We start from the raw sequence: 16,239 nt of genomic DNA on the forward strand, positions 1-16,239 counted from the left end.
GAGCAGCTGGGTATCCCACTGAAGATGGAAGCACTTTGCACTTAAACACAACAAACAGAACAGTTGTTAAAAAATTGGTACAAATTATATGCCTTTATTTCCCCCAGTATGTGAAGTATGTCACAGCATCACTTACCAATTCACATGCAGCTACCTTTCTGAAGAATTTATGCCACTAAAACAAGCTGTTGTGCCTTTTCCTATGGAGTTTTTCCTTTATGCCAATGACACTTTGTGGAGAAGTTCTGAATTGCATTTAGTCAAAAAAGCTAAAACTTGTTTGTGCACTGAACTCCACATCAGCTACTTCCACTGAAAACAATCAGGCTACTCATGTACAAAGCAAAGCTTCTGCATAATCTTTCCTAAGTGTGGGCCTAAGAAGGAAAAGTTAGGCAGGTTGCTTATACAGCCCACATGCATGAATACGGATTTTGTGCTCCCTGGGTAGCACACAGTAGCCTCATTAAAAAGGAGAGGAAAAGAAAATAATTATAAACCACACAGAACAGGCTTAAATTGTTTTGAGACATTAGGCAAAAATATTTTGGTAGATCACTCACTGTGCCTTACTCTATACTTAAAATATTTCATAAAATACCATGGGTTTACATGTGTGTGTATATATATATATATATATATATATATATACATAAAATATATAAATTTAAATATATATATATGCAAAATACTTTTTACAAATAAGTAATTCTCTTTAGTACCTCCAAATGCACAAGTAACCTACAATCAGAGCTAAAGAGAAAAAAACAAATGCAATACAAATTCTTGCTCTAGCTGAAACCCAAGGCAAAACCCCTAATAACTCTGGAAGATACTAAATAAATCCATGAAAGCTTCACAAAAGCATCAGTAGAATTATGATTTCATTTCTTTTTTTTTTTTTTAATGTGGAGAGAAAACCCTTTCAAGTTTCAGAAGTTTAAAGACCACTACTATATCCCCCTTAAACACAACTTGGGAAAAGTGAGGGTGAAATGGTGATGGAAGTTTCCCTCCCAATTTAATTCACCAAAGATTAGCTGAACTAAACTACAAAGAATTGCTTTTGAAATTTTCACTGTGTGCACCATTCTTCAATAAGACACCTCACATAAACACAGAAGATGGCAGCAGAACTCTGAGAGAAATATTTATTAATTAAAAGGTACAGAAAATATAGGAGGGAAAATCATGCAGAATTACTTTGCACATAAGTATATGTGCAAAGTATACATGTATACATGTTTTATTCTCCATTTTAAATTCTTAGTGAATGAGTTGCAAATTCCACCAAGTATTTAAAAGACCCAAAAACCTTTACTGTTTTGTAACAGCCTAGAGATTCAAGGCCTAATAATGACTGACACTGTCCTTTCTAATCTGAATCTTTAACAGAATGACAATTAACAGATCAGTACTTCAAAATCAGGTAGACACTTGATATAATCTTACAAAGAAATACAATGAAACAGGAAAACAAAGCTGTCTCCTGAAATACAAGAGGAAAATGTTTGGGTTCTTTTTAAGCAAGGATTGGTGTATGATAAAATATTTCCTGTGTCCTAGGTTCAGACACATTATGTCACCCACCCTTGATCTAAAACTGGCTTCTGTGACTCCACCACCCACCTGCAAGTTTGCAATGATACTTACTTGTCTTCATGGTACCAAACACTGCAGTTGCTCTTACACTTTTATTAATGGTTTCAAAATCCAACAATACTGCAAAATAGCAAAAAACACCTGCAAAGTGTAAATCTGTATTGAAAATTCTGTTAAACAAATAATCTTAAATTCACCAGTCACTAATCTCATCTTCTGGGATTCCTGACTGTAAGTTCAGGTAATAATGTGGGATCCCATAAGAATCTGTTCCCACAGGTATGAATGCAGAATTGGGGTCCCAGTTTCCTTTCACACAGTGTGCTGGTCCTGGAAAAACTCCTTTGTGAAATCCCAGCCCTAAAATTGGGATGTCATCCCTTACAGACACAGAAGTACCCCCAAGTACAACAAAGTAGTGTCGATATAGTAACATTTGGTAAGCATTTTAATGAACACAGGTGTAAGATATGGGGTACAGGAGGGGATGACAGTTCCCTGTTGCCAGCTGGGAACTCCATGAGTTACATCAGTGAGATACCTGGTACCTTTTGCAACAGAGGAATTACTTAATTACATAATACACAGGAATTACTGTGCACACAACAGTCATCCTACCTGTAGCTCCAAGGAAACACACACACACAGTGAATTGGTGGGATTACGTTTTTTTTTTCTTTTCAACTAAATGAAATAGTTTCACTGCTAACAGTCTTTTGAGAAGCTGAACATACAGATGGCAGTTTTACACATCAATCCAAGGATATCCAGGTGCCAACCCATGTAAGAACAATCACTGCAAATGGATAGAGCTTAAAAAAACCCAGATGGATTAAAAAGAAACATTAAAAAAGTATATTCAAATATTATTTGATTCCCTTCCCAGATGTGTTTGGCTTTCCCCATTATTTCAAATGCAGGTATCCTCCACTTTTTTTACTTGGTCTTAGGAAAACAATATAAAACAAGCAATATCAAGAAGCAATATACGCTCCTAAACACATCGCTTCCACTTACAGAAAGACTTTATTCTGGGGATAAGATATAGAAGTCTGAAGTTAAATTACAACCCTTTTGTAGAGAGAAGGAAAGGAAACAAACAACTTGGAAGAGGATATTCCTCCCTTCCACACAAACACGCTGCTGTTTGGAATGGGGTGGGAAGAGTTTTACCGTCATCACAACAGTCATAGGCTGAGGCAACCATTGAGTTTAGTGTTGATGCTGGAATGGAAACACCTCTGTTCAGCACTAATCTGTAGCACCAGCAAGTGATTCACTACAAACACTGTGACAAATCATGTGGACTGGTGAGTTTTGTATCCTCCCTGGCATTTGCCTCTTCCAAGTGTGCTGCCTCACAGCTGTCCCAGGGCCTGGGTGGATGCAGAGGGTAGGAACGAGCAAAGTGGATGAAAAAGCTTTATTTTATTAATTAAAAACTGAAACTCTCTAAGTTAAAGGAGACATTTTGTTCACGCACCTTGAGAGAAGAGGGCACACGCTCCCCGTTTCTGACAAACAAAAAAAGAAGGAAAGCGAGAGCGGAGGCTTCAGAGGGTGGGCTTCACACCCACCAGCCCGGACCTCCCCACAAAGAACAAGCAGCACAGCAACGAGAAGAAAGAGAAAAGCAGCGAGAGGCCACGGCTGTGTGGCGGCGGCTTGAAATTTACCTGGAAATCAGCCAATATCATTTCTCGGTCCATGTTGGACGCCATTGCAGCCAGCTGCGTCCCGGCTCTGCTCGGACCCGCGCACCTGGAGCCGCTGCCGCGGGGAGGACGGGGCAGGGTGGGAGCTCAGGAGCTCATGGAGGCGCCGCGCTGCGCTCGAGCTCCCGCGGCGCCCCCGGGCTGCCCCTGCCGGGGCCGGGCAGGGGAGGAGGCAGGAGAGCGGCGGGCCGGGCGCGGGGCCGGGAGCGGGCAGCGCTGCCTCAGCCGCTGGCCCGGGAAGGAGGAGGAGGAGGAGGAGGAGAAGGAGGAGGAGGAGGAGGAGGCAGCGCCGCTCCCCGCCTGCCTCCACAGCGCCTGTGTCGCACATTTTGCCTGTCATTGAGGTCGCAAAGAGGCGCTTTGCGGCCGCCACGTGACTGCCCGCCTGTCAAGCGCTCCCGGAGCCGGGGGCGGGACCGAGCCGGGACCGGGACCGGGACTGGGACCCGGCGGCACCGGAGCGCAGCGGGGAGCCCCGGCCCGGCCTGAGCTGCCGCAGCGGGGCCGACACAGCCTCACGTCCCGTGCCGGGGCTTGGCGGCTCCCGGGCCCGGCCGCGGCGCGAGGTGTCCGGGCTGGGCTCCGCCGGCGGCTGCGGCCTAACGGCTCTGAGGGGAGCGGCTGCAGCCGTGCCCGGGCGGCGCGGGGAAACGCGGGCCGCTGCAGCTGCCGGGCGGAGCGCGGCCCTGCCTCTCCGTGCGGGAGCGGGGCATCCGCCCATCCATCCATCCGTCCATTCATCCATCCATCCATCCATCCATCCATCCATCCATCCATCCATCCATCCATCCATCCATCCATCCATCCATCCATTCGTCCTTGCCCCTCTCCCTCCATCCGCGCCCCGTGAGCGCGCTGGTCTCGCTGGATGCAGCGGTTCGCGTCCCCTCGGCTGCCCCGGGCCCCCGGCAGGGCCCGCACCGCCCGGCGCTCGGGGGAGCGGCGACACTGCCCCCGGGTTCCGACCTGGCTCAAGAGAAGGAAATGCATTTTCCGCAGGTTTTTGTGAGCCAGCACACCGTGATCAGCACAGCGGCCCTCGCTCAGGCTTAGCACTCCAGCAGCACTGTAAGATGCAATTATATTATATATCGCAAATAAACCTGCTTTGAGTAATGCAAATCTAACTGATGCTTTATAAGTCTGCCTCCTACAACCTGATGTTCATGTAGCCCCTTAGCACCGACACAAAACACACATTTGGACGCCAATTTTCTAATTATATTTTGCTCTGCTTCTTCAAGCGTCCTGTGCGTGTTGTAGCTGAGGTCACGGACGCACCCAGCAGCTTTCCGTCAGCTAACAAGGCTACATTAGGACACCTTTGAATCAAGAAATTGTGCCGGGTGTAGGAAGCAGCGTTCTTTGTTGTTTCTCCGGTCCATCCGCGGGGTCGCAGGGGGTTCCGCGGACTCGCCCGGGGCGAGCTGCGGGGGAAGCCGGCGCCACCGCGGACAAGCGCTGCGTGCGGAGCGGGGAGCTCGGCTGTGCCTTCGGGAGGCTCCGAGATGCCCAGAGAAGCCCCGGGGATGCTTTAGAGCCTGCTGCGGACCCGAGATGCCCAGAGAAGCCCCGGGGATGCTTTAGAGCCTGCTGCGGCCGCTGCTGCCTGGGCTGGGCTGTCTGACAGCGGCGGCGGCGCTCCGGGCGGGCAGAGGCCGCACGGAAACGCCACTTAGGATGCGAAGCCACAGTGTCAGAGAAGCTGGGTTTTTACTTTTTACCGTGTTCCTGCTCTAGTTTGTGTTGGCAGGGCTCGCCAAAAGGGTTTTATTGCCCGCTGACGTGAGCTTAACAATGCGAGCTCCCCACCAGCGACCGGAGGGATGATAAATTAACTGCCCTCACACCTGCACCTTTTTTTTTTTTACCCCCCAGTTTGATGTTACAGACAGTTCTGTACTAAGTAGAAGGTATGGTGCAATGCCAGGGACAGCCTATGCTAAATTACAAACAAATCCACCCACACATTACTAGAGAGTAACTATAATAAAGGCTGAAAAGCGAGTTTTAGCAACTGGATTAAAGCCAATTCATTCCTGGCACAAATTGAAGCTATAGGTATGTTGTCAAGATTAGTTCCACGGCGTTCATGTCTATTACAGTCATATTTTAAATAATGATATCTATATTAGATCAAAACAGGAAGGATCTGATCCAGAACATGAAGAAAAGGTGAAAAGCTGCACGTGCCCCACATCTCAGGAAGTTCACATTCAAGTCACAGCTTAAGTTTCTCTTTGCCTTCTCACAGCCTCTCTGAGCCATTCGAGGTGGGTTTTATCCTCCAACGAGTGAGAGACAAATTAGGGAGCAGATTATTTTACTCCTTATAATGCCCGGTGATAATATCTCCCTCCAGAAATTGTTTGTTGCTGGTTTCCCTGTTTTTTTTCTGTTGATTCTGGAGCCGATCGGGACAAATCTCTCTGGTTTAGGTGGAGTATCTTTATCACTCGTGAGAGGAAATGATCAGGATTAACGAACTGCTGTCTGCAAAGACTTTTGACAGACCTGCACGGCAGAGGAAGTTTGGTGGCATTTTCTGGCCAGGCAGCTTTACTTGCAGGAGGCCTGCAGCACTACAGCTACACTTTACTTAATTATTTTGCTATGTGGTGTGATTAACAGAAGATGGAAGCTTTATTCTGAACCATAAACCAAAAAAAAATTAGTGTGAGACTGTTGTAATATTTGCAGGTCTAATTTTGCACTAAGTTAGCAACAGGTAACACCACCAAAGCCTGGGGATTTTAGGCAGTAATTAGTCACAAAATAAGTAATTTATAAGCCATCTGACTAAATAGTCCAAGTTTTACATATAAATTCCCTCTTTATGAAGAAAAGCGACTGTATTTGAATAAACAGATGCTACTTGCATACATATATTTCTAGAGCTAACTTTGAGGGAAGTTATAATTTATATTTTCGCTTTTAAAAAACGGGGGAAAAGGAGGGGGAAAAAGCACTACTGCTTCTGGACGAGAATTACCACAATGAGGCCCTTAAAATACACGTGTTTTTTCTCCCCTTTAGTGGGAATAGGAGTGGAGGGTCAGTTGGTAAACTGAACAAAGCTGTTTTCCCTGCTTCTTGTGTAGGCAGCTCACACTTGTCACCTTTGTAACACTCGCAAACAAGCGTGGATGGGGGAATCAGTACAGGAAAATACAACTGCAAAGCAAAACGCAACCGAAGCTGAGAGGAAAGCCAGATAGAGAAGTCTGGTTTCGTTCAGCTGCAGATCCACGGCTGTAGAACCGGCTGTGTGTGACGGCGGCCGCCCCGACTCAGGCCCCGGCCCGGCTGCCGGCCGCAGGTTCCCCCGCAGGGCAGCGCTGCAGGAGCTGTACCCACCGCAGGTTCCCTCCCGAACGCACCTCCCCGAGCTGTCTCGCCTGTTTACATTCAAAAATCACTTTCCCGTGGCGTCCACGCAGAAAACAGACGTGCAGATTGCCCCTGCGAGCGATGGGTTACGTGTGCTTATCAGGGAGCCATGACATCGCTGCTTACCTCTCGGAGGGTTCGCTTGGCACAACGCAGTCCTCCGAGGCTCCCTGAAACCTAAAGCAATCCAGCCATTAAAGCACTTAAAGACACTAAACACTGTTAGGCAGAGTGGCGGTGACATCCCCGTCCTGTACCATCCTCACTTCTTCGCCCTGGGAAGGGAAAGCGAAGTCCTCGCGTCTTCTTGGTGCCCGGGCGCGGCTCCCCTTCAAAATGGCACTTTCGAATCAATCAAGGACACCAGAAACGCGGGAAGCAAGGAGCGCTCTCGTGGACGGTCGCCTTCCACCGCTAAGACAACTTGACATTGACCCTTCATCCTTGACCTTGTCCTCAGGACGGGAGAGGAGCCCGCGCCGCTGCCGGGGCGGCCCGAGCGCGGAGCCGCTGCCCGCGGGGCGCCCGGCCAGGGCCAAGGGGCCGGCACCGGCACCGGAGCCGGCTCCGCTCCCCCCGCGGGCAGGTGGGGACCGCCGGGGAGCGGCTCCGGGCAGCGCCGCGGCCCTCCCGCCTGCCCAGCGCCCCCGATCCCGCTCCTCCCGCCGGGGTGCGGCGGCTCCCGCTGCTACAGCCTCCTTTTCCTTTCATTTTCCCTCCCTAAGCCTCAGCAGCGCTGCTGCTAAAAGCAGCCGGGCTGCGCTGGCCGTGGCGGAGCCGTGCCCGGGCTGCGCGGCGAGGGGACGGCACCGGGCGCCGCGGAGCTGCGGCGGCGGCCGGAGCGCGGCGGGGCCGGGCGAGGGGCGGGCGAGAGTCGCTGCAGGCCTTCCTGCCCGAACTCCGCCGCGCCTCCTTAAATCTCTGCCGTTAAAATGTGGGCGGGTGTTTCAACTCAAAAAGCGCTCAAATTTTTTTTCTTTTCAAAAAAAGCTGATGAGGTTAAAAAAAAAAAAAAAAAAAAAAAAAGAAGAAGGGGAAAAAAAAAAAAGGAGAGAGAAACCGGCTTCGTGTCCTTAGGAAACAGAAGTAGCGATTGTTTGCGCTTAAAAAAGGGGGAGCGCAAAGCCGCGGGCGGAGGCGGCGGCCGCGGACCGGCAAGTGCAGCTTTATTTCGCGAAGTTGGAAGAGGAGGCGAGCGGGGCTGTCAGTGCGGCTGCGAGCGCGGCCGGGCCGGGGCAGCGGCGGCACCAGCGCAGCCCCTGCCCCCGCCAGGAGCTCTGCCCGCGCCCCGCGGCCGCGGCGGGAGCAGCGCCTGTCCCGGGGAGCGCCCGGCGGAGCGCGGACAGCGGCGGCGGGACCCCGGCGGAGAGACCCCGGCCGAGGGACGACGGCGGAGACGGCTCCGCGCCGCGGCTCCTCCACGCCCTGAGCGCGGGCGGCGGTTCGCGGCAGCCCCCCCGCGCCGCCCGCCGCCCTCCTGGATGCTCCGGAGCCGCCGCCGCCGGGGGCGGCCGCCGGCCGGGATCGCGCCCGCCCGCTGCGCGGAGGCTGCGCGGGGCCGCGGGAGTGAAGCTGCTGCTGCTGCTGCTGCTGCGGGGAGCGAGAGCACCGAGGCAGCGAGCTGGGAGCCCGGACAGCCGCCGCCGCCGCGCCCGGCCCTCCGCGGGCGCGGCTCGTCCTTCCCTTCGCTGCTGGGCCCGGACTAAGCCGACCGAGAGGGATGAAGGGGGGGATCCCGAGCGGGAGTTGGATGCACACTGCTACAGGAGACCTTTCCTCCGAGCTGCTGCTGCTGCTGCTGCTGCTAAGTTTCAGAAACCGGCTGTGAACAGGGTGGGTTGTCTTCTTCTTCCAAGATCTCAGGTCTGAGTGAGTCTCCGGTGTACGTGTATATATGTTACCTATAACATATACAATATCTTGCCTAGCTGTTAATCTATTCCCCCCCTCCCCCCGCGAAAGTGGCCGAAGTCTTTAATAAGAGTTACTCTATATGTGGAAGCAAAGAAATCTTGCTTCAAGTGGAGCTGCAGTTTTGCTGAATAATCACGTGTGAGTTAGGGGCGGGCTCTTGGCAAGGAGGTTTTTTACGAGTATTTACTACAAGGTCTTACTCCAGAAGATTAACCATCCCAATCCTTCTGTCAGTCTCCGATGCCATGCCTGGTTAAAAAAAAAAAAAAAATCTCATCTTTTTTCCGATCGTCAGTCACCCTAAAGAATGGCCGAGCCTTCTGGGAACGAGCTGGCGTCCGCGGCTGCCAAGGGGGACCTAGTGCAACTTACTAATTTGTTGCAAAAGAATGTAAACGTCAATGCACAAAATGGATTTGGGAGGACAGCGCTGCAGGTTGGTATCCAGAGAGGGAGAAAATATTTCATCACTGGTACCTACGTGACCCGGGTTTCCAAAAAAGACAACGTTTTAAGCAGGCTGGTGGATGAAATTCGAGTGGTTTTTCAAACTCGTTGGATGCCATATTTTATAAGTTTAGTGGCTCCAACTCCCTAAAATGACGTACTTGAAATAAAACTGGTCAAAACCATTCTTTCAATCGGGGATCACCCTCAATGTCAAACGGGCTACGAGTTTGCTAATATTTGCTAACTTCGTGGGGAAGAGGCAAGGAGTGAGAGAGCTGAGATGGAAAGAAATCAGCTTAGGTGAGCAGGATTTCATAGCAGGTCTGTAAACACAAATGTTCTGTTCTCTGAAGCTTAGGATTTTTATCTTTTTTTTCTTCCTTCTTTTTTTTTTTTTTTTCTTTTCTTTTTTTTTTTTTTTTTCCTGCAATGTGCTTTTAAAGCGTGGCTCGTCTGGGTGCTGGGGTCTGCTGTGGATGGTACTTTTCCTTTATGCTCTGTTTGTGGGAATGACCTTTCTCATTGGGAATCATGCTGCTCAGAAGTGAGGACCTCCGATGTACATTAAGAGCTAGCCCTGCGAGCCAGGGTTCCAGCTGAATCACTTGCTTTTTCATTCATATCCAAAACTTTAATATTTGCTTTTTTCAGATCGGCTAGCAGGGCACTGCTTCCATGTATTTCCTTTCTGATCGTATAGGGTGCTGTGTCCTAATTTTTAACTGTATAGTTGTGCAGGCAGGAGTTGGAACTCGTCCAACTGCTAAGTATTGTAGCTGATGAAAGATTTTGCTTTTAATATTATCAGATAATGATGGCAAAAAGTCTAGAATACATTCCAAATAGTGAAAGATGTGATTTATAAATCCAGAGGGAAAATAAGTGTGGCTATTTTTACTTAAGTTATAAGTAATACAATGTGGAAGTGGAGCTATAGGTCTTTTTCATTTCACACATTAGTAAAATTGTTTTTTAACCCCTCTTCCCCCTTCCCCCAAAACCATGGTAATAATTTCTGAAAGTGGATTTTTAGACAGCATAGAACCTGTGAGTGTACTCGAGATATTTACAGCTTTTTGGCTTAACATCAAAATGTTAAAGCTGGAAAATAAGCACCTCTTGCTGATAATGCAGAAATGACCCTTTTTTGATAATTTCGCTGAAGCTGGAGATCTGTGAGCTCCTCGCTGTCCTGTTAACACCTAAATAGGGCATCCCATGGCAGTGCAGGCACTTGCAGCAAGTTTTAAGAGTGTGAAAGGGTTTAAATTAAAAACTTAGACAAGCTAAATTCTTTAAGAAAGCAGGAAACATTTAGCTAGTTGATTTATCCTCGGGACAAGGGGGCTGAAAACCGATTTGTCCTACAGGAATGCTGGATATTTTTTCCTAAAAGCAGCTAACTGTCCATATCCTGAATTAAGGTATATTTTACACAAGTACATAGCATCCAGCCGCATCTGTGCCCTAACAATACTTCTTAGGGATTATAGCAACCGAGCTAGTGAACCACCACAAAAACCAAAACAGGAGAATCTGCCGACTTATTTTCAATATGTATCATCCTAAAATGTGCTGTGGGTGCCTGGCCATGCTCGAAAGACTTCTCTCTCAGTGCACTCTGCAAGAGTGAGATAATCTCTCTGTAATCTCTCTCTCAATTACAACGGAGAGAATGCTCCTTTATTAATGTCAATGAATTTATATTTTTCCTCTGCATTTATGTTTAATTAAACAACTACTCGGCTTGTCTTGCTCTGTCCTTTTTATTTCTGGTGAAGTGTACCTATGCAGGCCTCAAATACATCTCCTGCCCTTATGCTCTTTGTCAGATTTATTAAATTAATGCTTTTTACTTCTTCTCCTCCCTCCCCCCTAACATTATTTTGTAAAACATAGGAGGCATTTGCTGTTCAGCTGTAGCCCACGGCCAAAAAGCACCACCTTTTTTTGGATTTTCTCCCCCTCGCATCTTTAACTGAAGCCTTCAGTCCCCTGGCCTGAACACTGAAAACTCCCACTTAACCCAAATATATGTTTTGAATTCACAAATAATACAGCCTGGGCTCTCCAAAAGAGATCAGAATGTCCGGTTTTTACTAAACAAAGAGAGATCACAATGATCTTGTTTTCTTTTGCATCGCTTCCATCTCTGTCAGAAGTGAAAGAACTGGCTGGAAGTCGGGAGCTGGAAGCCTTGGGGCACAGAGAGATCTCTTTCCCTGAATCCCAGCCTGTCTTATCTGCACTTCTGCTCCTGTCTGTGGTTATAATGTGCTGAGCTGCTTTACACTTCAAATGCTGTACATAAATGTATTTATTATATCTTGTTTTTCTTAAAAAACTTGATATGTATTTTTCGTCAGGAGAGATTTTCAGCAAACCTCTGTAGAAATTGTACCTTAAGCTAAATCTAATGCACTGTAATGCTTGTTTATGCTGTTTTTTTTTTAATTAATCAAGATTTTCAAATCAATGTGTGAATCTCTCTCTGAGGAAATAGAAAAGAGTTGGGGTTTTTTCGTATTTTGTACTTACAATAAGATTAGTTACAAGGACAGGAAAATACTGCCTATAGGCTAGAGATTACACAATATACATTACAGTGTTCATTTTTGGAAAGTGTGCAAACAAAAAATCAGGAATTACAAGGAAATCGGTGCAAGCAGTTAAGTTACAAATAAGAGAGATTTGTGTTCTAATTATTATAGTTTTATGGTGCAATTGAGAAAATTTGAAAGAAGCTCTTTTTTTTTTTTTTTTTCCCTGAGAGAAACAGTCAGAAAATCCAATTATTGTTGTTGTTGTATATTTTTTTCAAGGGATGTTTTAACGACAGAACATAGCCACAGTTTACTTATAGAAAAGTTGTGAAAGTATAATATAATATATTGATTTTAGAAGACAATTTCTGTAACTTTGAAACATTCCTTTTGACTTTTCCTTTTTGGGTGACCTAATGAAAATAGAAATACTGAGGAGAAGAATTTCTTTTAACATTTATGTTTCTCAACAGATAGAGCTATGGTATAGTCCAAATATTTGTTTTATGATAATGCACAGACAATGTAAACACCTGAAAGCTTGTAAAAACACATTCTACATTTGCTGTTGCTTAGGTAAAATATCTGTTCCTCAGGGACCCTATATTTTCTGTTTAACAAGATTAAACAGTAATGCAGAGGTGTCTCAATACTTAGGCAAATAAAATCGAACTATACTTAATTTTTATATGTTCAGAAACTGAGATGATCCTCGTTAGGGAAAAAAAAAAAAAAAGAAGCTGTTATATGCCATTCTGTGCTATTTCAGGCATTAACCTCTCCGAGGCAGAAAGCTATGACCACCGAAATGATAACATCTCTCACAATTTCACCGAGTTCACTAACAAATACATGAAAAACGAGACGTTCTGGTGTGTCATTAGCTCTGTAGCGAGCCTCCTCTGTCTGCTTTAAATGAGAATTGGGCTCTGACAAAATCCAGGGCTGAGAAGGAGGACGGGAGGCAGTGCTGGAGCAAACCCCCACCCGCGGTATCCAATTCTCCTCTCTCTTTCCCAGGTGATGAAACTCGGCAACCCCGAAATCGCCCGGCGGCTGCTCAGCAACGGGGCGAACCCCAACCTGAGAGACAGTACCGGCTTCGCTGTCATCCACGACGTGGCCAGGGAGGGCTTTCTGGACACTTTGCAGACTCTGCTGGAGTTCGAAGCCGACGTTAACATCGAGGACAACGAGGGCAACCTGCCGCTGCACCTGGCGGCGCAGGAGGGCCACGTGCGGGTGGTGCAGCTGCTGCTGGCGCGCTCCGAGTGCAAGGTGGGCCACCAGAACAAGCGCGGCAACACCGCCTACGACCTGGCCAAGCTGTACCGCCGGGCGGCCGTGGTGGAACTGCTGGAGGCCAGCAGCAGCGCCGAGCCCCCCAGCATGGACTGAGCCCCGCCGCGACGGCGGCTCCTTTGGACCTGAGGGTGTGCAGACTGCTTGGGGTGTTTCCCTCCTTTTTAACAACGTTTGTTGTCACGTTTTTATTTTCTTTTTTTTTTTTTTTCCTTCTGAACAGCTGGTAGTGTAAGTCTCGAGAAATTCCAGAGGTGGGTTTTTAGACAATGGAAATGTTTTGAATCCATGCTCCCAGCAGTTTCCTATACCTTTCACTTTCACACATACTCATCCGTGTGTATGTTGGTTGCTCATATCTAGTTTTCCAGTATCAACTTTTACAGTTTATTTTAGGTCATTCGTATCAAGTCATTAATACAAGAGCTACTATTCATTCACTTGCTTAATATTGCTGGACTTTTAAGAAAAGGAAATAGTTTACTGTGATTTCTCCCACCTCTCAAGGCACCCCTCCCTTCTCCTCACTCCCCCCTTCCCTTTCGGTCAGGCTCAGGAGTCTGAGGTCCTGTTTTAGCTAAAAACATCCTTTTAACAAGGGGTCACCTGCAGCCCCTGCACAGGCAGAGCTGGAAGTCAAAGGCTGCGTGGCCTGAGGACAGTGGATGGCGCTTAGATGCTTTAGGCAGTAACTGCATTTTGTCACTAACAAGAGCTTGTAGAACTAGGTCACTTACTTTCTAAATTTACATGACACTTTTCCTCTTTGTGTATTTAAACTTTCACCAATCTGGTTTTGAATTTAGTTACCAGAAACAGTATAAGCGGTGTTTCTTCGAGTGCCAGAGGTTTTAAACAGCTCAGTTTAGTAGTTCGTGTTTACTGTGCACTGCAGAGGACGTTTTTTTTTCTAGTTTCAAAACAAGCAGCAGAGACCCATTGTCAAAGAGGACACGAAAGCTGCGATGCAACACTTCTGGTCGCTTCATCTGCTGATTGCAGTTTAGATGTTCTCTAAGTAACATTTGCTTTCCACCAATATTCTGGTTTGTCTGGAAATAAACTATTTTAATGACAGCATCTCACAAAACAAGAACATTTGAATAAGGTGACATTTAGGAAGCAGCACTTTTGGTATTTGTAAAGTTAAGTTATTGCTTGCACCTAAAACACAATTTAACCATTGGAAATTTCCTATTGCAAAAGAGAGTTGAGAGTATTCACCAGACTGAAACTCATTTGCCTCTCCAGCCCCAACAGGAGCCAACGATGCTCAGCACCGTGTCGGGAAGAGTCTATTATGAAACTTTTAACATTTGTACAGGATCTACTTATTGGGCAGATGGGCAGTTTAAAGTGCTTAATTTTGAATAATCTACATTTCAGTCGTGCAAAATAGAAAGTTTTAAATCAATGCAAAATGAATACTACTTTAAATAGCACTTAAAAGAGGAGAGGGAATACTTTAATTTAGTTTTTAACTTTTTATTTTTTAATTAGCCCCACAAAATCAGTTACTACGTTTTCAAGTAAAAAAAAAATTGCTGAAACTGTCTGTCACATTTACTATAAGCTCTGTCACACTGCTGTGTTCTGATTAAAAACCTCTGTGAAATATGAAATATTGTGCCATGATCATTAATCGGAGCAGCACAGCACATAAGAAGCATTTTTGGGGAAATAACCCCAAAATTCCCGGTAGAAAGAGCACTAAACCACTTGAAATATTAAACCGAGCAACATAATCCACAGGTCCCCGAGGTGAAGTGACCCAAATCGCTCTGTGTTGCTCTCCATCTTCCTTTCCTCGTGTCCTGGAAGATGCTCCAAGCTTTTCCCTCTCCGTTCCTCTCACAAAGAGGAAATCCGTGCTACACCAGAAAGTAATATCCAGCTTTCTCACGATTGGGTTTTTGTGCTTTTTTTCACCCGTGCTACTACAAAACATAATTCCAAACCCGTTTGGAGCTTTATCAGCATTTCATTTACGCTAAGGTGAAGTTTAAGCAGTGGCTTAATAAGAACAACTTCTCTTCCGAGAAAAATGCCCCGCCTAGTCAGAAATAGCGGCTTTTATTGCGTGCCAGGAGTTCAGGGTTAAAGCCAGGACGAATTACCCCCGGCCATGCCCAAAGCCCCGGCGGCTGAGTCACAGCTGATAGTCTGGTTTCAAGGTGTGTTTTATCTGATTTCACTGCTGCGCTCTCTCTGCGAGCCCCTCAGCAAGACGATCAATTGAAATTCCTCGTTAGATACTTGGAAAGCAAAAATTGCTCTCTATTATCCCAGGAAGTTAATAGTTACTGCAAAGAACCTCTAGGAAACCAAAGAAAGCAGTCAGCCGGTGGGTTACACCTTACAGAGTTTGTCAGTGACAAAAGGTGCCTGGTTGCTGGGGAATGGCTTTCCTCCAGAAGTCTTTATATTTACTGAGCGAGGAGAAAATAATATAATGCAAGGCTCATTAATAGAGAATCTTGACACCTAAAAAGGATTGTAATATCGCATGTGGTTTCAGAAATTGCTTTGGCGCTTTCCCCCCAGTATTTTAGCAACATCAAAAAGTGCAGTTTCAAAAACTCACATATTCCTGAAAATGTCGACAAACATATTTACCCTGAGATGCAAAACTGCAGCGTGTGAGATTGAATTGAAGATTTTTGAGAGCTTTTATTGAGACATAAACCAACTGCCAAGTAAGTCTCCAGGCAGGAGCAGAGATCGCCCTGCAGCAGCCCAGGAATCGGCAGCAAAGAGTGCAGCATCGAGATGAGAGGTATAAATAGAAACAAATACAGCAAGCACAGAAAAATGTGAAGAAATAGAGCATAAAATGTAGCTGTACCAGGATTCAGAGTGACCAGGCTGTGTGAGGACACAACTGTGGGGCAACAGCCCTCTCCCCTATTTCAGTTACACGGATGAGCAAAGCTGTTCCACTTGACCTTTGTTTCTAAATTATCCTCGGAACAACGGCGGGGGCTGCTGAGCTCCTTTTGGAAAGGGGCAGATCCTAAAGGGATCCTACAGGGAACGAAGAGGGTTTCATCTGTGCCAGCAGCACCGTGAGAGGGTGAAATACCCGGTCTGTGGGTGCTGGGAGAGAGGGGCAGAGGTGCGGGGCTAACCCTGGCACTGCCCTGCCCTCAGCCGGAGAAAGTGAATGAGAAGGTATTTGAAGGTGAATTTTCCTCAGTCTCCAGTGCAATAAGCCACAGCACATTTAAGTACAGGAAAATACTTTCTTTCCAGCTTTTAGTGTGAGGAGAGGAATGGAATCAATGGTTTATTGCATGGTAGGATAAGATATTAGCTCCCTAGGA

At 46.8% G+C, this 16,239-nt stretch overlaps 2 protein-coding genes across 3 annotated transcripts in view; one reads left to right on the forward strand and one right to left on the reverse strand.

Annotated features, from left to right (window-relative positions):
- The window catches only part of FAF1 (Fas associated factor 1), a 148,895-nt gene extending 141,335 nt beyond the window's left edge, over positions 1-7,560 (reverse strand). The window contains exons 1-2 of one of the 2 annotated variants that reach the window (XM_064719667.1): positions 6,965-7,560; positions 6,834-6,884 (exon numbers count right to left, since the gene is read on the reverse strand). In XM_064719667.1, the coding sequence (XP_064575737.1) occupies positions 6,834-6,884; positions 6,965-6,967 (54 nt within the window). In that variant the 5' untranslated portion in view covers positions 6,968-7,560. Of the gene's footprint in view, positions 1-3,278; positions 3,969-6,833; positions 6,885-6,964 lie in introns of those variants that run through there. The other variant, XM_064719668.1, reaches the window with a different exon arrangement.
- An 851-nt stretch (positions 7,561-8,411) lies between these two features.
- Positions 8,412-14,532, forward strand: CDKN2C (cyclin dependent kinase inhibitor 2C). The gene is made up of 3 exons (XM_064720326.1): positions 8,412-8,540; positions 8,917-9,057; positions 12,635-14,532. The coding sequence occupies exons 2-3, from the start codon at positions 8,929-8,931 to the stop codon at positions 13,010-13,012; spliced, it is 507 nt and encodes a 168-aa protein (XP_064576396.1). The 5' UTR covers positions 8,412-8,540; positions 8,917-8,928; the 3' UTR covers positions 13,013-14,532.
- The last annotated feature ends 1,707 nt before the right edge of the window (positions 14,533-16,239 follow it).

The sequence above is a fragment of the Zonotrichia leucophrys genome, chromosome 8, assembly GCF_028769735.1.
Source record: "Zonotrichia leucophrys gambelii isolate GWCS_2022_RI chromosome 8, RI_Zleu_2.0, whole genome shotgun sequence".
NCBI classification, from domain to species: domain Eukaryota; kingdom Metazoa; phylum Chordata; class Aves; order Passeriformes; family Passerellidae; genus Zonotrichia; species Zonotrichia leucophrys.